Genomic DNA, 22,817 nt, shown 5'->3' on the forward strand with positions numbered 1-22,817 from the left:
TGGTGGAAACAGAGTCAACAGTAACTTTTGAAAGAGTGCCGGATAAATTTATGAAGGGGAAATATTTAGAAGGCTTTAGGGGAAGAGGACTAAGACAGCTTACTGTTTACCTGTGTTGCCCACTACATGCATTTTGAATTATATTTTATTAACTATCTTGTGATAACGTTTTGTTTCGTGTGCTGTGTGTATTGTGGGTGATCCGCGGTCCAGAGAAACGTTGTTTCATTTGGTTGTATATACGGTTGATGATGCTTGCTGCTGCTTGTCCAGGTGGGGGGTGGTGGTTGATGCTTTGGGGTTCATTCTTTTGGAGTTCTGTTTTTCATGGATGTCTACGAAGACAAGTATTTCAAGTTGTGTACTGTATACATTCTCTGATAATAAACGGAACCATTTAACCCCTTTGCACAGTCAGATCGCAATAAATGTGAACTTGAACTTTAGGAACGGAGTGTGTGTTAGAGCTGGTGCCTCGTGTGCTGTATCATTCTATGACTTACTCATCCATTTCCTTTCTGTTGCAGGATCTCTACAGCGGCCTGATAGGGACTCTGGTGACCTGCCGCAAGAATTTCTTAGAATCAATTGGTTTGAAGAAAGCAAAGTTCAGGGAATTTGCTCTTCTCTTCTTAGTTTTTGATGAGAATGAGTCATGGTATTTGGATGAAAATATTAAAAAATATTGTGCCACACCGAAACAAGTTAACAAGGAAAATGAGGATTTTATTGAGAGCAACAAAAAACATGGTATGTTCAGAGTTAAGATGTTATTAGACCATATTAAATGGCCGGAGGCAGATAATCACGAGATCTGCAGAGGTCCGGAACATCATTCTTCAGATTCACCTTATCCACTCAGTCATTGGCTCCATGGACTTGCAATGTATTTTAATGCCTTGGTTGTTCTGAATGGAAACCTTCAGTGAGTGGTTGAATTTTTACTCCAGGTTTTCACGGGTGTTATTATTGGAAAAATATGAAATCAAAGTAGTGTAGGCCATTTGGCCTTCTGTGGCTCTTCAGAACATAATTCATCCTTGTTACAGATTCCCTCAATGTGAAGTTTCTGAGTAGAACTGCTTTGCAGAGCTCTGTATGTGTGCTTTATGAGTTAAAACATGAAACTTTGGAGCATGACCATTTAATTCCCAATGAGAGTTTCTGACTTCAGGCTCTCACACTGGGTATTAATTAACTTATTTATTAGAATGCAGAATAGGTCCTTCCAACCTTTCCAGCCGCACTGCCCAGCAATTCCCCCAACTCAGTCCTAGCCTAATCACTTCTCAATTTGCAATGACCAATTAGTCTACCAACCGGCACATCTTTGAACTGTGGGAGGAAATCGGAGCACCCGGAGGAAACCAGGTGGTCATAGAGAGAACATACAAACACCTTACAGGCAGCGGTGGGAATTGAACCCGGGTTGCCTGTACTTGTAAAGCGTTATGTTAACCACTATGCTACCGACATGCATCTGATCAGGGGAGCATGTGAACCCAAGATTTTAGACTTGTCTTGAGACCTACAGTTTACTCAGATTTACTGAGCTCTGTCTAGTGATATAGAGTCATATAACTTGGAAACAGGTTATTCAGTTCAACTGGTCCATGCTAATCGAGATTTCAGACTAAGCTGCTCCTATATGGCCACATTGGCCTATATCTCTCTAAACCTTCCTATCTATGTACCATGATATACCAGAGACTCTGGTCCAGTTCGCTGTGTTCCCGAAGATAGACACTTCTGAACCACTCTTAATATAGCCAGTCAGGGCCTCTGCCACTTGCTCCCTACCACCAGCTCCAATATCAGGATAGATCTCTGCAATTAATCCTTGCAAAGCCACGCTGTGATGATATGTTGCCCCCAACCACAGCTGGAGTCTTGTTACAAAAGGTCTTTGCGACCTTTGTGTTTTATTACATCAAGGCATTTTTTTATTATCAGCTAGAATTATAGACAATAGACAATAGACAATAGGTGCAGGAATAGGCCATTCGGCCCTTCGAGCCAGCACCGCCATTCACTGTGATCATGGCTGATCATCCAGAATCAGTATCCAGTTCCTGCCTTATCCCCATAACCTTTGATTCCGCTATCTTTAAGAGCTCTATCCATCTCTTTCTTGAAAGCATCCAGAGACTTGGCCTCCACAGCTTTCTGGGACAGAGCATTCCATATATCCACCACTCTCTGGGTGAAAAAGTTTTTCCTCAACTCCGTTCTAAATGGCCTACCCCTTCTTCTTAAACTGTGGCCTCTGGTTCTGGACTCCCCCATCAGCGGGAACATGCTCCCTGCCTCCAGCGTGTCCAATCCCTTAATAATCTTATATGTTTCAATAAGATCCCCTCTCAGCCTTCTAAATTCCAGGGTATACAAGCCCAGTTGCTCCAAACTTTCGACATATGACAGTCCCGCCATCCTGGGAATTAACCTTGTGAACCTACGCTGCACTCCGTCAATAGCAAGAATGTCCTTCCTCAAATTTGGAGACCAAAACTGCACACAGTACTCCAGGTGTGGTCTCACCAGGGCCCTGTACAGCTGCAGAAGGACCTCTTTGCTCTTATACTCAATTCCCCTTGTTATGAAGGCCAGCATGCCATTAGCTTTCTTCACTGCCTGTGTACTTGCATGCTTGCTTTCAGTGACTAATGTACAAGAACACCTAGATCTTGTGCTTCCCCTTTTCCTAACTTGACTCCATTTAGATAATAATCTGCCTTCCCGTTCTTACCACCAAAGTGGATAACCTCACATTTATCCACATTAAACTGCATTTGCCATGCATCTGCCCACTCACCCAGCCTGTCCAAGTCACCCGGCATTCTCATAACATCCTCCTCACATTTCACACTGCCACCCAGCTTTGTGTCATCGGCAAATTTGCTAATGTTACTTTTAGTTCCCTCATCTAAATCATTAATATATATTGTAAACTTTTGTCTACTAACATAATAACATGGCATTAAATGTCACTCAAATTAACAAGCCACTTCTCTTCACAGAAAGGCCCAATGAGTGGAGGACACAGATTAAAGGGGGTGATTCGGTAAATTAGAGAGAAGTTGAAAAATATATTTTGACCCAAGGTGCGGCAGGGTCCAGGATTAATTGGCTGAGAAAGATGGCAAGCTGGAAGGAGCAATTCACATCACAGTTAAGAGGTTCTGAGCAGACATTTGCTGTGGTGTAACCCTACGTGGTCATGAGCTCAGAAATTGGAATAACCTTTTCTAACTGTTTTGTGTAGAATGGACACGAAGGCCCAAATGGCTTGCTTTGTGTCACACATTTGTAGAGTTCTTGGCTTATCATTTGCAGAACTATACATATGGATTAGAGAAGATTGCAACTGTACAAGGGCTTCTTACTGAGTCCTGGTTCAGATAATGTGGCCCATATTGTCACAACACACTTTATACTAAAACCTGCAATGAACTTGATCTACCTTTTCCTTTATTATTCCAGCTATTAATGGGAGAATCTATGGAAACGTGAATGGGCTAGATATGTATGTTGGTGAAACTGTGCTTTGGTATCTCACTGGGATGGGCAATGAAGTGGATATGCACACCGTTCATTTCCATGGCCACAGCTTTGAATATAAGGTATGCTTTCTGGTCTCAGCTGAAATATATCAACTGTTCACTTTCCTTCACAGGTGCTGCCTGACCCATTGTATTCCTCCAGCTCTTCCTTGTGTTTCATTATTTTACTGTGTTCAATTTGCGTATAAGGATGTGCCTTGCATCTGGCCGCTCAAATTAATATTAGAGAGAAGTGGTGTAAGAAATGCAACCACCAACATTTAGATTGGGTTGTAAACTGAGCAAATATGTAGGTGTAGGTAGGTGGTTGGCAGTTTTAAAATTTTACTTAAGTCAATTTTTAAAATTTTCAGAAATATAAAAATAAATTCAAAGAACTTTGCCAGTACACAAGTACCTGAAAGCTCTTGGGGCCCTCTGGACCTGCTATCTGACACCCAGCCAGTGACCCTGGAGCATTCCAGCAGATAAGGAAAGTTATCAGGATTTAAGCCCTTTGCTTGCAGGGCCAAATTACACAAGCCTTTGAACCAGAACGCACTTTACATTTCGTCATAGGTTTCTGAATCAGTGCATTGGAAAGCATTTCTGAATATGTCTGTGGTTGTTTTCACACAGGTGAATGGAGTACACCATGGAGATGTTTACGATCTCTTCCCAGGAACCTTCCAAACTGTGGAGATGTACCCGGAACGTCCTGGTACCTGGCTTCTCCACTGTCACGTAACAGATCACATACACGCTGGCATGGAAATTACATATACTGTCCACAAGAAACCAGGTAAAAGGCAAACAGGATTGCAAGACCATAGTCCGAACCCAAGTGTATGCAATAAGATGAATGCAGTGTTAATTCTTTGCAAACTATAACATTCATGTCTGCAAGGATAAGAGATATCAAACTATTATAGCTACAAAGTGCCTCATTGACACATGGAACATAACAGCACAGTACAGTACAGGCCTTTTAGCCCATGATGAAGTGCCAACATTATATCCTACCCTAAGATCAATCTAACCCTTTCCTCCTATATAGCTCTTCTTTTCTCTGTCATTCATGTGCCCATCTAAGAGTTTCTTAAATGCCCCTAATGTATCTGCCTCTACCACCACCCCTGGTAGGGTGCTCTGCACTCTCACCAGTCCCTGAGTAAAAAACTTACTGCTGACATCACCCCTATGGTTTCCTCCAATCACCTTAAAATCATGCTCCCCTCATATTAGCCATTTCTGCTCTGGGAGAAGGACTCTGACTGTCCACTCGATCTATGCTTACTATCTTGCATACCTCTATCAAATTACTTTCATCCAGCTTTGCACACTTATTTCCCCAATAACCTTTAATCCTTCCTGCCAATGCCAGTATGTCTCCTAACACTCACCCACATTTCCTAACTACTTTGCAATATCCACATCGACAGAGTTTCTGTGTGGGGTTGTGTTATGACCCGTTTGGTCAAAGCAAAAGCCAATTTACTATTTACAATGAAATGGTCTTAGTAGGAGATTAAGCCTGCACAGAATTATCCAAAGCTCTACGACCCGTGTCCTAACTTATAACAGGGCACATTCACCAATGTATGCTGATCTACATTGTTCCCAGTTTCTATAACCACCTCCCCCTCCACTCCCTTGCCCCTCCCTATCGCTGTAATCTCCTCCTTGCTTGCTCATTACAATCACTCATGATCAAGGTTCACCCCACCATTACTGGTGGCTACACCTGCAGTTCTCAAAGCAGAAGGAATTACCTCAAACGTTTTTAACTCATTAACCCTCTTTCCTCCTTAGCATCCTCCCTATTTCAGAACTCTGCCTCAAGTTTCAGTAATCTGCCTTACTATGTCTTTAAGTCGCACAGTAACAAGACCTCTGTTTGATGATTCTCCAACTGGAGATGTTATTGCCTCTTCAGAGAGCCACATAAATGGAAGTTGATTTTAACAATTCCTCTTTGAACACTGTCAGCCACCGCCCTCCCCACCCCCACTGAATAACCTTAAAAGTCTAAGACATTTAACTTAGTTTGATTTTAATTTGGAGGCAACAATGGAATTTTCTCCTTCCTTTTTCATCCTTAGACACTCTTCTGCATTGCAGGACAAGTAGGCGAGAGGAATTTTTCAGTCATATCTGCCTACTTGGTTGACACTGATGAGTTGGCCTGATTATATGGTGAATGGCTCTTTGGCATAGGAGGAGGCTACTTGGCCCATTGACTCTAAACTGGCACTCAGAGCAATCTCATTTTTCCCACTTATTCCCTTAATAATCTATTCGCCTTCCCGCCAATCCCACTACTCCCAACACTCACTCTCACTAGCTGCAGCTTACACTGGCCAATTAACCTATCAACCCATCACTGATATTTATTTTATTTTATTTATTGAGATACCACACGGAATAGGCCCTCCCGGTCCTCTGAGTCGCGCCGCACTGCGCTGCCCAGTAACCCCTGATTTAACCTTAGTTTAATTTATAATGACCCATTAACCTGCCAACCAGTACGTCTTTGGACTGTGGGAGGAAACTGGAGCACCCGGAGGAAACCCACACGGTCACAGGGAGAACGTACAAACTCCTGACAGACAGCAGCTGGAATTGAACTCAGGTCATCGGGTGGAATGAAACCACAAGGTCACAGGAAGAATATATAGCTTCCACATGGACAACAGTGAGGCCTCAGTGGTCTAGTCTCCACAACCCTATGGGGCAAGAAATTCGCCCCATCGATATGTAATAATATATAGATTTTCTCATTCTAGATAATATGTAAATAACTGCACAGTGGCACAATAGGTAGTGCTGGTACCTGACAACACCAGTGACCTGGGTTCAATCCTGGACACTGGCTGCTGTCCTCAAATGCTGGAGGAGCTCAGCAGGTCAGGCAGCATCTATGGAGCAGGATAAACATTCGGTGTTTCGGGCCGAGACCCTTCATCAGACAGGCCTGAAATGTCATCTGTTTATTCCCCCTGCCTAGATGCTGCCTGAACTGTTGAATTCCTCCAGCAGATTGTGTGTGTTGCTCTGAATTTCCAGCATCTGCAGAATCTCTTGTGTTTATAATTGGGTGCTGCCCAGGAGCACAGGAGAGTAATTTAGTGAATGTAAGTTCAACCACCTCCATGAATTTTTGGTTTGGATGCCAGTTTCAAAAAACCTGAAGAAGTCACTACCCACATATAACAGAGAGGTGACTCAGAAGATGATGTCCAATGTCCACTTGGGGGAGGAAACACACCATGCTTCCGTGGCCTAGCCAGTACTGACTCCACTCCTACATCAGACATTGAACTGCCCACTGGTGTGACGTAGCAAGCCACACAGTTGAAGCAGCTGACCCACCACCACGCACACTGGGCAGCTGGAGATGGGAGAAAGTGCCTACCTTGCCAGTGTTGGTCACGCTCAGCCAAAACAAAATCAATTATCTGCTTAACCTACAAAGAACACAAATTATCCAGGGTCTTGGACTTATACGTGTTTTTTTTTTGTGTGACCATCTTTTTTTTTGCTCGCTATTTTGCATCTTGGCCCCAGAGGAACGTTATCTCATTCAGCTGTATTCGTGCATGGTTGAGTGATAATTAAACTTGAATTTGAAATAGTAGAGGGTTAATCAGTCTCTTAGTCATTATAAACAAGGCTCAAAGTAAAGTAAAGGCATCCGTTAGTCTTGTGATACCATGGATCTGCGCCTGGAAAATCTTCACTCTCCAGGGCGCAGGCCTGGGCAAGGTTGTATGGTTGTATGGACCAGCAGTTGCCCATGCTGCAAGTCATGCACCGATGTTGTCCAAGGGAAGGGCATTAGGACCCATACAGCTTGGCACCAGTGTTGTCGCAGAGCAATGTGTGATTAAGTGCCTTGCTCAAGGACACAACTCGTTGCCTCAGCTGGGGCTCGAGCTCATGACCTTCAGGTCACTAGTCGAATGCCTTAACCACTTGGCCACGTGCCCACACAATTACTTATGCTCTCATTTACTTGGATTACCAAGTCCTCTTAGAGTTCCCTGATGATCTCACATCCATAACCTTCAAAGACAGGGAATTCCAGAGACCTGCCGCCCTCTGCAAGAAGCTAATGGTGATACTTTGAGACTAGGTTTGTGAGCAGCTGACAATGCATGGGTAAACCAAGCAACGTCTTGATAGATTGATATCTGAGGTAAATAAAAGGATACACAGAAACTTAAAAGGAGCATTAAGAACATTAGCAACAGTAGGCCATTCAGTCACGAGTGCCTTCTATACCATTCAATGATTGTTGCCCATCATGTATCTCAGCACCACTTCCCTACACTGACCCCATATCCTCTCTTATTTCCTTTAATATCCAAACTCTATTGACCTTTTCCTCAAATATACTAAGTGACTGAGCCTCTAGTTCCTTTCAGATAGAGAGTTCATAAGATTCACCACCCTCCCATTCCTTGGCTGCTGGGCAACAATTTTTTTTTTGCAGTTTGTGTGCATCCATTACCCTATTTTTTTGCAAGTGCAAAACATTTGGCAGGTCTTTCATTCCAGAGCAAGCTCACTGGTCCCTATGTCTTTACAAGCAGCCAGAATTGTTCAGATTCAATCAGTCCCTCAGTCAATCTAAACAAGGCTGAGCAACCCCAGACGTTACAGTTTATAGATTCACAGCACATATTGGAGCAAGAACCTTTAAGTGGCAGCAGCCTACCTTGCTGAAGCTTTTAACCCATTGATGAGAAGGTCATCATTATTTATGTCTTACTATGCCTTCGTTTATTACCGTCACATGGACTAAATAACAGTGGGAAAACTGTTTTGCATGCTATCCATACAGATCATTTCGTCATGTTAGTGTTTTGAGGTAGTACAAGGGAAAATCAATAACAAAATATAGTGTAACAATTACACTGGATGTAATGAATAGATATGCAAAGCTCAGCTTGCCATGAGTTGCCTTGTCAAGTCAAGTCAAGTCCCTTTTATTGTCATTTCAACCATAACTGCTGGTACAGTACACAGTTCCACCAGGACCATGGTGCTACATGAAACAACACAAGACTACCTGAAGCAACACAAAACTACACTAGACTACATGAAACAACACAAAACTACATTAGACTTCAGACATAAACGGGACTATATAAAGTGCACAAAACAGTGCGAGATGATACAATAATCTTTTGACAAGGTCCCACATAGGAGATTAGTGTGCAAACTTAAAGCACACGGTAGTGGGGGTAAGGTATTGGTGTGGGTGGAGAATTGGTTAGCAGACAGGAAGCAAAGAGTGGGAATTAACGGGACCTTTTCAGAATGGCAGGCTGTGACTAGTGGGGTACCGCAAGGCTCAGTGCTGGGACCCCAGTTGTTTACAATATATATTAATGACTTGGATGAGGGAATTAAATGCAGCATCTCCAAGTTTGCGGATGACACGAAGCTGGGTGGCAGTGTTAGCTGTGAGGAGGATGCTAAGAGGATGCAGGGTGACTTGGATAGGTTGGGTGAGTGGGCAAATTCATGGCAGATGCAATTTAATGTGGATAAATGTGAAGTTATCCATTTTGGTGGCAAAAATAGGAAAACAGATTATTATCTGAATGGTGGCCGATTAGGAAAAGGGGAGGTGCAACGAGACCTGGGTGTCATTATACACCAGTCATTGAAAGTGGGCATGCAGGTACAGCAGGCGGTGAAAAAGGGGAATGGTATGCTGGCATTTATAGCAAGAGGATTCGAGTACAGGAGTAGGGAGGTACTACTGCAGTTGTACAAGGCCTTGGTGAGACCACACCTGGAGTATTGTGTGCAGTTTTGGTCCCCTAATCTGAGGAAAGACATCCTTGCCATAGAGGGAGTACAAAGAAGGTTCACCAGATTGATTCCTGGGATGGCAGGACTTTCATAGGAAGAAAGACTGGATGAACTGGGCTTGTACTAGTTGGAATTTAGAAGATTGAGGGGGGATCTGATTGAAACGTATAAGATCCTAAAGGGATTGGACAGGCTAGATGCAGGAAGATTGTTCCTGATGTTGGGGAAGTCCAGAACGAGGGGCCACAGTTTGAGGATAGAGGGGAAGCCTTTTAGGACCGAGTTTAGGAAAAACTTCTTCACACAGAGAGTGGTGAATCTGTGGAATTCTCTGCCACAGGAAACAGTTGAGGCCAGTTCATTGGCTATATTTAAGAGGGAGTTAGATATGGCCCTTGTGGCTACGGGGGTCAGGGGGTATGGAGGGAAGGCTGGGGCGGGGTTCTGAGTTGGAGGATCAGCCATGATCATAATAAATGGCGGTGCAGGCTCGAAGGGCCGAATGGCCTACTCCTGCACCTATTTTCTATGTTTCTATGTTTCTAATTAATAAACAAGACAATAGGCACAGTAAAGGACAAATTATAATATAATAATAAATGATGTAAATGTAAATGTAAACAATATTTTAGCAGGAGTTGAAAAAGAAATGAGCAAAAATTGCAAAGGGAGTGGTGTGTGTGCGCGTGTGTGTGCGTGTGTGCGTGCGTGTGTGTGTGTGTGTGTGTGTGTGTGTGTGTGTGTGTCAGACTAGATCAATTAAACATTCTTTATTGACTTATTATCAAATATTAATTTTCTCTCACCCATCCAGAAAAAGAGGGCAGCTTTTCCACGCTCAAGAAGTTTTTTGGTTGAGGTTCTGCCTAACTGTGACCAGCTGAAGACTGTTCAGCTAACTAATTCCTGCTCGTGATACCTTCAACTGTGGCAGAACCTCACGCAAAGGCTTGTTTAATTGGAAGTGTTATGGAAATTTCACATGGACTGACATGACCCCTTTGCCACTAAGTGCCTAATAACATTTCAAGCTCACTCATTTCTGTTTATTACTGTACTTACAAAATAAATATAAAACACTTCCTCCCAGACGGTTGGCTAAAGTGTGTGTGCTACTAATGGTGTTATTCTCAACCAAAACAGTTAAACCACAGTAATGTGGGAAGAAACGTACACTCAATGGCCACTGAGTGGATGTTCAAGCTCTTCTGCTGCTATAGCCCATCCACATCAAGGCTCAATGTGCTGTGTGTTTGGAGGTGCTCTCTTGCACACCATTGTTGTAACGTGTGGTTATTTGAGATACTCTTGCCTTCCTGTCAGCTTGAACCAGTCTGGCCATTCTCCTCTGACCCCTCTCATTAGCAAGGCTTTTTTGCCCCTGAGAACTACCACTTACTAGATGTTTTCCTTTTGTTTTCACATTATCCTCTGCAACTTCTAGAGACTGTTATCCGAGGAGATCAGCAGTTTCTGAGATACTCAAACCACCCCATCTGGCACCAACAATCATTCCACGATCAAAATCACTTAAATTAAGTGTCATCCCCATTCTGATGTCTGGTTTGAACAACAGCTGAACTCCTTGACCATGTCTGCATGCTTTTATGGATTGATAGCTGCCACATGATTGGCTGATTGGATATTTGGGCTAATGAGAACGTGCACAAGTGACCACTGAGTGTAGACGGGTCATTAACCTGAAATATTGATGTAGTTTCTTTCTCCATGGGTGCCACCTGATTTGCCAAGCATATCCAGCATTGTTTTTCTTTGGGATATATAGAACCACAGCATATTATGGAGGCAAGGGATATACAAAATGGTTGCCATGGATCTATGTCAGAGCATGGCATTGCTTTCACCTGGGCAGGGAAGGTGTAGGGTGCTACTACAACATGGTCCACTGGAAAAGGATCAGAATCTAAACGAGAACCCCAATAAAGGCATCTAATCTTTGAATTATTATTCAGTGAGATGAGATTCTCATTTAGATGAGATGGAGACAGGCCATTTGGTCTACTGAATTTGTGCCAACTATCAAGCTCCCATTTCAAGCCTCAAAGTACACTTATTACTGAAGTATGTATACGATATGCAACCTTGAAATCCGACTTCTTACAAGCAGCCACAAAACAAAGAAACCCAAAAGAACCCATTAATAAAGAAGATCGTCAAACACTCAATGCAAAAAAAGTTTGGAAATAACATTCAGAACTGAAGTTCACAAATGTGATTTCATAGCCACGGAGCCGGTCATCACTGCAGCTGGTCCAGGAGCCTGTTAGCTGCAGGCCACAGCCTCAGTTCCACGCAGAGATGAGTAAACCTTGTCGAGCAGCGAGCCGAACACCAGCCCGACTTTGCCTTTGACCCCCGACCCCTGTCCTTTTCAAACTGGCCCAGTGCTTAAATCAGCCAAACCTTAGGTCATTCCTTGCTCTCAGGTCTGGGTCCCACAGCCTCGATTCAGCCTGTACCTGACCTTTCCAATCTGGCCCAGCATTTAAATCAGCCAAACATGGGCTCATTCCTCACTCTCAGGTCTGGGCCCCACTGCCTTGATTCAGCCTGTGTGTGCCATATTGCTAACATCCCACACCTCTGAGGCTACAGTTCGCATCGCAAAAACGCCAACTCGTACAGGTGGTTTAAAAGCTCAACTCCGAAAAGGAAGCTAAAGGCTATTGATTGCAGTGATCATTTTCCAGAAAATGTGTGATTGATAAAGTAATAGTTTTGTTTGCTTCCAGTAAGTCATTGTTGTATTTCACCGGAGCCATCTTAAACCAGACTGTCCCATTTACACTAATCCCACTTTATCCTCCCCCTGTTCTCAGACACCGCCAGATTTTCACCACTCATCTACACACCAGGGTGGTTCACATTGACACCAAATCCACACATCTTTGAGATATGTAAGGAAACCACAGCAGCTGGATGGAATCAATTTGTTCACAGGGACCACATGTAAACCTCTCACACGGCAGAGGTTAATACTGGCAGGTTCACTGGAGCTGTGGGCAGCAGCTTACTTCCACTCAATTCAAGTTTAATTGTCATTCAACCATATATGAATACTCATGAATGCAGCCAGATGAGACACCATTCCTCTGGGGTCAAAGTGCAAAACACAACACCAAAGTCACACACAGCACAAAGCACACACGAGATAGCAAGCACAAATTGTATCACAGTCATGCGATAAAAGGGTCCGAAACGTGTGCCCTCGAACACTGTGGGGGCAGCACTGACTCTAGTCTGGACACTGTGCCACACCAGCCCCGACGTCCTCCACCCCAGGAAACACTGGCTTGTGGCCCTGTCTTCACACATGCAAGACGACAAGCACATATAGAATATCATCAGTAAAATACAACGCAGAATATACCTGTATATGGTCCAGACAACCCCAGCCTATCAAAATCTTCTGTCGACCAAAATAGAGACCATTTCCTGCCCAGTGGACTCTGGGGGGGGGGGGGCACCCACTCCAGCCTGGACACAGCATCACACTGCTCCTGATGGAGCACACTGGCCACAGCCCTGCTCCCCCCCCCACCCCCGGTGACACCATGGCTTGAGGCCCAGTCTTCACATATACAAGGTTACAAGCATACATAGAATAGCAACAAAATACAATCTCGCAAAATTTATATGTAATATGTATATAGTGCTTGGAGCATAGAAGAATGAGGGGAGATTTGGTAGAGGTTTACAAAATTATGAGGGGTATAGACAGAGTAACTGTGAGTGGGCTCTTTCCACTTAGATTAGGAGAGATAAATACGAGAGGACATGGCTTTAGGGTGAAAGGGGAAAGGCTTAGGGAGAACATTAGGGGGAACTTCTTCACTCAGAGAGTGGTGGGAGTGTGGAACGAGCTGCCATCTGACGTGGTAAATGTGGGCTCACTCTTAAGTTTTAAGAACAAATTGGATAGATACATGGGTGGGAGAGGTCTAGAGGGTTATGGACTGGGTGCAGGTCAATGGGACTAGCGGAATAAAGTTTCATCACAGACTAGAAGGGCCGAATGGCCTGTTTTTCTTTGCTGTAGTGTTCTATGGTTCCATAATCCAGACCCTTCAGTCCATTGAAATTGCCAGTCAACCACAATAGAGCTTGTCTTCTGCTGAGTGAACACTCGGGGGCGTCAGAGGCAGCACTGACTCCTGGCCGGATGCTGCACCACGCTGCCCCCTGGTGGAGCACACTGGTTTAGACAGCTCTCTCCTGGCAACTGGAAAACAGGCAACCCCACGGCTTGAGGCCCTGAGTCTATAAAGTGCCACCAAAATCTGCAGTCGACCACAACAGAATTTGTCTACTGCCGAGTGAAGGAGCACTGGGAGGACAGCACTGACTCCGTCCTAGATGCTGTACCACACTGCCATTGGTGGAGCGCACTGACTCCGATGCCTCCCTCCTGGCGTCTGCAAAAAGGTGACACCGTGGCTTGAGGTCTAGTTTTTGCTACAGCCGAGACTGCTCAGATGCTCCACCATCCACCCCTGCTCTCAGCCAGTAAGCCAGCAAATCGAACATGCTGCATACCAGATTAACAACGTCCAAAAGAGTCTTGCGATCACAAAAAAGTGATCATGACAGCCACTCGCTATTTGACTGTAAGCCACCATCGACTCAGGCACAATGCACTTTTTCCACCAGTAAGCAACTCGCTGTTAGCGTTGACCTGCAACACTCTAAGTATTTAACGTATAACAGGATCTTGTGACCATTAGAAATGTGATCTTGCTGTACTACCATGTTACCCTCTCCCTGGAGTGTGAAAACAGAGCTGTGGGTTTTAATACATAGTTTGTTGTGTCTGGCAGGACTGTTTGAGGAAGTGGTGAAAATAGAACCCTACCACACAGGAATAGGCCCTTTGGCCTATGATGTTGGTACCGAGCACGGTGCCTCAAAAATTTGGCATCGATCATTAAGGACCCCAACCTCCCAGGACATGCTCTCTTCTCATTGCTGCCATCAGAGAGGAGGTAGAGGAGCCCGAAGACACACACTCAACATTTAGGAACAGCTTCTTCTCCTCTGTCAATAGTCGTAGTCATAGTCATACTTTATTGATCCCAGTGGAAATTGGTTTTTGTTACAGTTGCACCATAAATAATTAAATAGTAATAAAACCATAAATAATTAAATAGTAATATGTAAATTATGCCAGGAAATAAGTCCAGGACCAGCCTATTGGCTCAGGGTGTCTGACCCTCCAAGGGAGGAGTTGTAAAGTTTGATGGCCACAGGCAGGAATGACTTCCTATGACGCTCTGTGTTGAATCTCGGTGGAATGAGTCTCTGGCTGAATGTACTCCTGTGCCCAACTAGTACATCATGTAGTGGATGGGAGACATTGTCCAAGATGGCATGCAACTTGGACAGCATCCTCTTTTCAGACACCACCGTCAGAGAGTCCAGTTCCATCCCCACATCACTGGCCTTATAAATGAGTTTGTTGATTCTGTTGGTGTCTGCTACCCTCAGTCTGCTGCCCCAGCACACAACAGCAAACATGATCACACTGGCCACCACAGACTCGTAGAACATCCTCAGCATCATCCGGCAGATGTTAAAGGACCTCAGTCTCCTCAGGAAATAGAGACGGCTCTGACCCTTCTTGTAGACAGCCTCAGTGTTCTTTGACCAGTCCAGTTTATTGTCAATTCGTATCCCCAGGTATTTGTAATCCTCCACCATGTCCACACTGACCCCCTGGATGGAAACAGGGGTCACCGGTGCCTTAGCTCTCCTCAGGTCTACCACCAGCTCCGATTGGTTTCCTATTAGGTTTCTGAATGGACAATGAACCCATGAACACCATCTCTTTATGCACTACTTAGTTAATTGGATGTTTAATTTGATATATATATTTATAGTATATTTTTATGTATTGCACAGTACTGCTGCCATGAAACAACAATTGAACTGAATTGACTTTATTTCTTACATCCTTCACATACACCAGTAAAAATCTTTATGTTATGTCTCTGTCTGAATGTGCAATGTGCAAATTATAGTAATTTGTAATAAATAGTATGTACAGTAAGACATACAACAGAACGGTCAATATAGCTTAGAAATACAATTGTGCCAGCGTGAAGTCGGTCTGATGGCCTGGTGGAAGAAGCTGTCCCGGAGCTTGTTGGTTCTGGCTTTTATGCTGCTGTACCATTTCCCGGACGGTAGCAGCTGGAACAGTTTGTGGTTGGGGTGACTCGGGTCCCCAATGATCCTTCGGGCCCTTTTTACACACCAGTCTTTGTAAATGTCCTGAATAGTGGGAAGTTCACATCTACAGATGTGCTGGGCTGTCCGCACCACTCTCTGCAGAGTCTTGCGATTGAGGGAAGTACAGTTGCTATATGGGGCTGTGATGCAGCCAGTCAGGATGCTCTCAGTTGTGCCCCTATAGAGAGTCTTTGGGATTTGGGGACTTATGCTGAATTTCTCCAACTGTCTGAGATGAAAGAGGCGCTGTGATAGTACACTTGATTCTGACATCGAACTAAACCTATCTGGCTGCACATGATCCACATCCCTCCATTTTCTGCATGTCCATATGCCTGTGTAAATGGTTTTTATGCACCAATACCGTGTATACTTCCGCCACTCACCCCTGGAAACACAAGGATCATGTTACTGCGATTAAAGGCTATACTCCTAGGGCAAACCCGAGGCCACGGCTGACTGTGCCGAGTTTCGTGCACTACTCAGTGATCTAGATGCTGCTTCAGATAGGTGGATTAGCCAGAGTAGATGTGATAAGGATGTTTCCCATGGTGGGAGAGCTTAGGATAAGAGGGCACAGCCTCAGGATAGAAGGGTGCCCTTTCAAAACAGAGATGCGGAGAAATTTCTTTAGTCAAAGGGTGGTGAGTTTGTGGAATTTGTTGCCACGTGCAACTGTGGAGGCCAGGTCATTGGATGTATTTAAGGCAGGGATTGACAGGTTCTTGATTGGACATGGCATCAAAGGTTATGGGGAGAAGACCAGAAACTAGGGTTGAGGAGGAGATAGTAAAAAGGATCAGTTATGATTGAATAGTGGAGCAGACTCAATGGGCCAGAAGGCCTAATTCTGCTCCGATCTCTTATGGTCTTATGGATTGGACGATTCTAAGGTCAACAAGAGCCGCATTCTCACATGTCATAAGGAAAAGTGAGAGTACTCACAGAAAATTCACGGGCACTTTCGTGACACCAAGGGCACAGGGCACATGAGGCAAGGTATACAAACAATTGCCAAGTAGAAGTCCACCCCTTTCTGATAAACTGCACGCCTTCTATGCACGATTTGATGCATTGAACGATGTGATATCGAGAAAAGCCCCCTGCACCCCTGGGGAACAGGCACCCTGTCTGACTGTAGCTAAGGTGAGGAGGACCCTAGCCAGGGTAAAGCCATGCAAAGCCGTGGGGAGTACAACAACAGGTACCTGGTTAGATGCTGAGGGATTGTGTGACCCAGCTAATAGAGGGCTTAATGGATATCTTTTGTATCTCTTTAAAACAGTCCACTGCCCCTGCAGGCTTCAAGGCAGCCACTATTATTCCAGTGCCCAAGACAGCAACAATAACTGGCCTGAACAATTACCACCCCCGGCGGCACTGACTTCCAACAATCATGAAGTCATAGTCATAGTCATACTTTATTGATCCCGGGATGAAGTGCTTTGAGCAGATAATAATGGGTGGTATAAATTCCCACGTTCCTGTGACATAGGACCCTTTCCAGTTCGTCTACCATTCAAACCAGTCCAATGATGATGCTTTAGCCTCAGCCCTCCGCTCCGCTCTGTCTGATCTAGAAGATGATACCTCATACATCAGGATGTTGTTCATCAACTTCGGTTCGGCATTTGACATGGTAATTTCCTCAGGGACCTCTGAGGGGTGACTCAGCACCCTTATCTCTAACTGGATCTTGGATTTCTTGATGGAAGGACCCTAATCAGTCTGAGTTGGCAGCAACATCTCAACTGTTTCATGTTGAGCACAGGTGCCTCCCAGGGCCGTGTGCTCAGCTCCCCGATCTTCACACTGCTGACTGATGAGTGCACTGCCAATCCCAGCTCAAACTGCACCAAGTTCACTGATGGCACTGGGGAAGGAAGGACAGCATAAGATTTTAGGATCTTTGGTCTCTCTTCCAGGGAAGGAGGGACCTGTACAGAAGAGATGGTTTGCACCTGAGCTGGAAGGGGACTAATAGCCTAGCAGGAAGGTTTGCTAGTGCTGCACGGTGGGGTCTAATCTAGAGTTGCAGGGGGATAGGAACCAGAGTGCCAGGTTGTGGAGACAGATGTTTTTAAGTCCTCACACAAAGTCAGGAATTAAAAGGTTTTGCATGCTGTGACTAATGTGCCGAGCTGCGCATATTTCAATGCGAGAAGTATCATAGGAAAGGCAGATGAGATCAGGGTATGGATCAACTCCTGGAATTATGATATTATAGCCATTATGGTTGCAGGAGGGACAGCTCAATGTTCCAGGGTCCCATTGTTGTAGAATTGACAAAGCAGAAGGGATTAAAGGAGGACGGTGACATTACTAGTCAAGAAAAACATCATGGCAGTACTCAATCAGAACAGACTGGAGAACTAATCCAGTGAGGTGCTATGGATGGAACTGAAGAATAAGAAAGGTATGATCACAATGCCATTTGTTTCAAAGTAAATATGCAAGAAGATAGGTCTGGCCTGAAACGTCGACTGTACCTCCTCCTAGAGATGCTGCCTGGCCTGCTGCGTTCACCAGCAACTTTGATGTGTGTTGCTTGATTTTTTTTGCATCTCTATTTACTCAGGAGATGGACACTGAGTCTATAGTAGTAAGGCAAAATGGCATCAACTTCATGACTCTAGACAGACTTTACACAGGAGATGGTGTTCACTGTCGTGAGGCAAATTAGGGTGGATATATCCTCAGGGCCAGACAAGGTGTTCCTTCGAATGTTGCGGGAGACAAGTGCAGAAATTGCTGGGGCCCTAGCAAAGATATTTAAATCATCCTTAGCGACAGGTAATATGCCAGCGGGTTGGAGGGTAGCCAATGTTGTTCTGCTGTTAAGAAAGGCTCTGAAAATAAACCAGGAAATTGTAGACCGGTGAGCCTGACATCTGTAGTGGGAAAGTTATTGGAAGGTATTCTAAGGGATTGAATATATGAGTATTTGGATAGAACATGGACTGATTAAGGATAGACAGGCAAGGCCTTGTATGTGGTAGGCCGACAGGCCGTGTCTAACCAATCAGGAAAGTTGATGAAGGCAAGTTAGTGGATGGTATCTGCATGACATTTGCCAAGATCCTGCATGGGAGGTTAGTTAAGAAGGTTCAGTCACACGGCATTCAAAATGAGGTAGTAAATTGGATTAAACATCGGCCTTGTGGGAGAAGCCGAGGAGTGGTAGCAGATGGTTTCCCCTCTGACTGGAGGCCTGTGACTAGAGGTGTGCCACAGGGATTGGTGCTAGGTCTGTTGTTATTTGACAACCATATCAACAATCTTGATGTTAATGTGGTAAACTGGATCAGCAAATTGGCAGATGACACCAAGATTGGGGGTGTGGTGGACATTGAGGTAGACTACCATGACTTGCAGTGGGATTTGGAACACCTGGAAAAACAGGCTGAAAGATGACAGATGGAATTCAACACAGACAAGTGCTAGGCATATAGGTAGGACCAACCAGGGTAGGTTTTACACAGAGAATGATAGGGTACTGAGGAGTGTGGTAGAACAAAGGGATCTGGAAATGCAGGAACATAATTCTCTGAAAGTACTGTCACAGGTTGATAGGGTGGTAAAGAAAGCTTTTGGCATTTTGGCCTTCATAAATCAAAATATTGAGTACAGGAAGTTAGATGTTATGTTTAAGTTCTATAAGACATTGGTGAGGTCTAATTTGGAATATTCTGTGCAGTGTTAATCACCTACCTACAGGAAAGATGCAAATGAGGTTGAAAGAATATGGAGAAAATTTACAATCATGTCACCAGGTCTGGAGGACCTGAGTTATAAGGGAAGATTGAATAGGTTTGGACTTTATTTCTTGGCACATAAAAGATAGAGAGGGCATTTAATAGAGGTATACAAAATTATGAGGGGTATAGATAGGATAAATTCAAGCAGGCTTTTTCCACTGAGATTGGGTGGGACTGAAACTAGAGGTCATGGGTTAAGTGTGATAGATGAAAAGTTTAAGGGGAACATGAGGTGAAACTTCTTCACTCAGAGGGTCATCAGTGTGGAACGAGCTGCCAGCACAAGTAGCACATGCAATCTTGATTTCAACATTTAAGAGAAGTGTTGATGAGAACATTGATGGTAGGGGTATGGAGGGCTATGGTCCCAGTGTGGGCCGATGGGAGTAGGCAGCTTAAATGGCTTGGCATGCGCTAGATGGGCTGATGGGCCTGTTTCTGTGCTGGACTTTTCTATGACTGTAGTTGGCCTCATCAGCAACAATTATGAGTCAGCACAAGGAGGTAAAGTGGCTTATCAAACCCGAGTCTCAATATGGACAAGACAAAAGAGATGATCGGGGTCTTCAGGAAGGCATGGGTTGACTACTCTCACTACACATCACTACGCTGTTTACTCTTTCCGCAACAGAGCCAAAGTCCCGTGACGTGCACATAACGGACAACCTGACCTGAACCCACGACACCTCCTCAGGAAGGTACAGCAGCATCCATGCTTTGAAGAGATTGAGGTGGGTAAACCTCCACACCCCCAAATTCTAATAACTTTCTACAGGAGCATTATCAAGAGTGCCCTGTCAGTCTGCATCGTTGTGTGGCACAGAAACTGCAAGGATCGGACTGCAAGACCCTATAGAGGATAGTAAAAACTGCTGAGAGAATCATTGGGGCCTTCTTCCCCCCATTTTTGATATTTACTTTGAAGGCTGCGGACAAAGGACCCAAAGCATTGTTGAGGATCCCTACAATCCATCCCACAATCTCTTCGACCAACTACCGTCAGGAAGGGGGCACAGAAGCATCTGGATTAGGACTGCTAGACTGGGTAACAGCTTCTTCCCTCAGGTTGAGAGACTAATGAAAACCCTGTCACCAGCAAGGTCTCATCACCAGGACAGCGAGCTCTTTACCGCACTGCACACTACGTGCATTTTGGATTATATTTCATTAATTTTTTATGGTAATATTTTGGTTAATGCACTGTGTGTGATGTATGTTTTGCAGGTGCACCACTTTCTGGAGGAAAGTTGTTTCATTTGGTTGTATTTATGTACAGTCAGGTGACAATAAACTTGAACTTGGAAAGCATTCAGCTTGAAAAGTTTCATTATTGAATTTTATTGCACTCTCTTCTCAACATTCATCTGGGAAACAAGTTTGTGAACTAATTAGTCCATCATGATTAGATGAGTGCAAAACCAGTAAAGTAAAATTTAATAGTATTACCATTGTCCTAACCTAAAAAAAAATATTTGTGGCTCTTTGGCTAAAAGGGTAATGGTTCAAAACAGATTCAATCTCTGACACCCCTGTCAATATGATGTGAAATATCAACAGCATAAATAAATAATTGGTTAAATATACAGAAGGTGAAGAGAGTCTCAGTGGTTCAATTATTGTACAGGTCACTGGAATGTAAATAACCCTCTCAGACAGGGACATAGGTCTGTAGTTAGACAAGCAGGAATAGGGAAGTAACCTTATGAAGCAAAGTAGTAATAGATTTGTTATTCCAGCTTTTCAGAAACAGGTGGTCTGACATCTAGCAACCGGGTTTCAGCATTGTGGATAATATTAGGGCAAATTCAAGGAAAGTTTCTGAAAACTCAAAGAAAACCTACTTCCGATAAATGACTGAGTAGACACGCTAATCAGTCAGGAGAAATCCCAGAGAAGCTCACACATGAACCCTTACACTCAAGTGCTCAGTAATACTGCTGTAGGAATGGTGGGAATTGTCACAAGAGTGTGTTAGCTACAGTCAGCCGCGTTGGTGTGAGTTTCTGCTCCCAGGTGTGTGGTTTCTAAACGTGCACTGCCGTGACTCCATGGGGCCAAGTTTCCTGCCAGGTTTTCCTACGATAGTGTTTTGTTGACCTTCGCAATTCCGGTCCACACTTGCATCGGGCTGCAGTTGCATGCTGCGCAGGAATCAAGGCACAATAACGCCGCTCCCTCCCGAGCTCCCAAGAACACACAGCACAGCCGCCCGCTGCCCACTGCACGCTGCCAGTCACGTGATTGAGTTCTTCCTGCTGCATTCCAGAAGGTAAGGTAGGAAAAATGAAGCAACACCATCGTCTGGCAGCACTCTCAGAAAATCCAGGGGTGGGAGAATGGCAGCTACCACCATCAGGGTCTCTGGTGGGGGAGACACAAACGCATCAGAAAAAAAGCAAAACAGCCAAGTTTATCTGGTAAACACACACAAAATGCAGGAGGAACTCAGCAGGCCAGGTAGCATCCATGGAATAAAGTACAGTCGATGTTTTGTGTGGTATTGTCGCAGGTTGGAAGATACGTTGCTGAGTTCCTCTGGCATTTTGTGTGTGTTCCTTAAATTTCCAGCATCTGCAGATTTTCTCGTTTGTGATTGGGTAGCCTCCAACCTGATGGCATGAACATTGATTTCTCGAACTTTCGGTAATTCTCCCCCACCCCCATCACCATTCCCCATCCCATTTTCCCTCTCTCACCTTATCTCCTTGCCTCCCCATCAGCTCCCTCTGGCGCTCCTCCCCCCCTTTCCTTCTTCCAGTGACCTTCTGTCCTCTCCTGTCAGACTCACCCTTCTCTACTCTGTATCTCTTTCACCAATCAGCTTCCCAGCTCTTTACTTCATTCTCCCGCTCCCCCTTCTGGTTTCACCTATCACCTTGTGTTTCTCTCCCCCCTCTCCCCATCTTTTAAATCTACTCCTCAGCGTTTTTTCTACAGTCCTGCAGAAGGGTCTTGGCCCAAAATGTCGACTGTACCCTTTTCCATAGATACTGCCTGGCCTGCTGAGTCCCTCCAGCATTTTGTATGTGTTGTTTGGATTTCAAACATCTGCAGATCTTCTCTTGTTTGAAAGTAATCTGATATGAAGCCAGCACAAGTCTCGTGTTAGGGATATAGTTATCACCAGCAGCAATACAGGTCTACAGCACAAACACTGAACCAAAATCAGGTTCATTGTCACTGACATGTTGTGAAATTTGTTGTATTGTGGCAACAATAGAGTGCAATACATAAAATTTAAAATTTTAGTAATATGTAGATTACTGTAATATTACTTCAAGCCACGTCACTGCTCAGCAATGCCCCAATTTAATCCTAGCCTAATCACAGGCCAGTTTATAATAACCAATTAACCTTCCAATTGGTACGTTTTTGGACTCTGGAAGGAAACCAGAGCACCGGGAGGAAAACCACGTGGGCACGGGGAAAACATACAAACTACTTG

At 44.5% G+C, this 22,817-nt stretch overlaps 2 protein-coding genes across 6 annotated transcripts in view; one reads left to right on the forward strand and one right to left on the reverse strand.

Moving 5' to 3' along the window:
* Window positions 1-10,456, forward strand: part of cp (ceruloplasmin) — a 70,958-nt gene extending 60,502 nt beyond the window's left edge. Inside the window, exons 16-19 of the mRNA XM_063045372.1 lie at window positions 528-750; window positions 3,481-3,620; window positions 4,179-4,341; window positions 10,180-10,456. Coding sequence (XP_062901442.1) covers window positions 528-750; window positions 3,481-3,620; window positions 4,179-4,341; window positions 10,180-10,223 — 570 coding nt within the window. The 3' untranslated portion in view covers window positions 10,224-10,456. The remainder of the gene's footprint in view (window positions 1-527; window positions 751-3,480; window positions 3,621-4,178; window positions 4,342-10,179) is intronic.
* Window positions 10,457-14,133: 3,677 nt separating this feature from the next.
* hps3 (HPS3 biogenesis of lysosomal organelles complex 2 subunit 1) overlaps window positions 14,134-22,817 on the reverse strand; it is a 77,156-nt gene continuing 68,472 nt past the window's right edge. For 2 of the 5 annotated variants that reach the window (XM_063045377.1, XM_063045378.1), the window contains one exon: window positions 14,134-21,733. In XM_063045377.1, coding sequence (XP_062901447.1) covers window positions 21,606-21,733 — 128 coding nt within the window. In that variant the 3' untranslated portion in view covers window positions 14,134-21,605. The remainder of the gene's footprint in view (window positions 21,734-22,817) is intronic. The other 3 variants (XM_063045376.1, XM_063045375.1, XM_063045374.1) reach the window with 2 other exon arrangements.

The sequence above is a fragment of the Mobula hypostoma genome, chromosome 4 (genome assembly GCF_963921235.1).
Source record: "Mobula hypostoma chromosome 4, sMobHyp1.1, whole genome shotgun sequence".
Lineage (NCBI taxonomy): Eukaryota > Metazoa > Chordata > Chondrichthyes > Myliobatiformes > Myliobatidae > Mobula > Mobula hypostoma.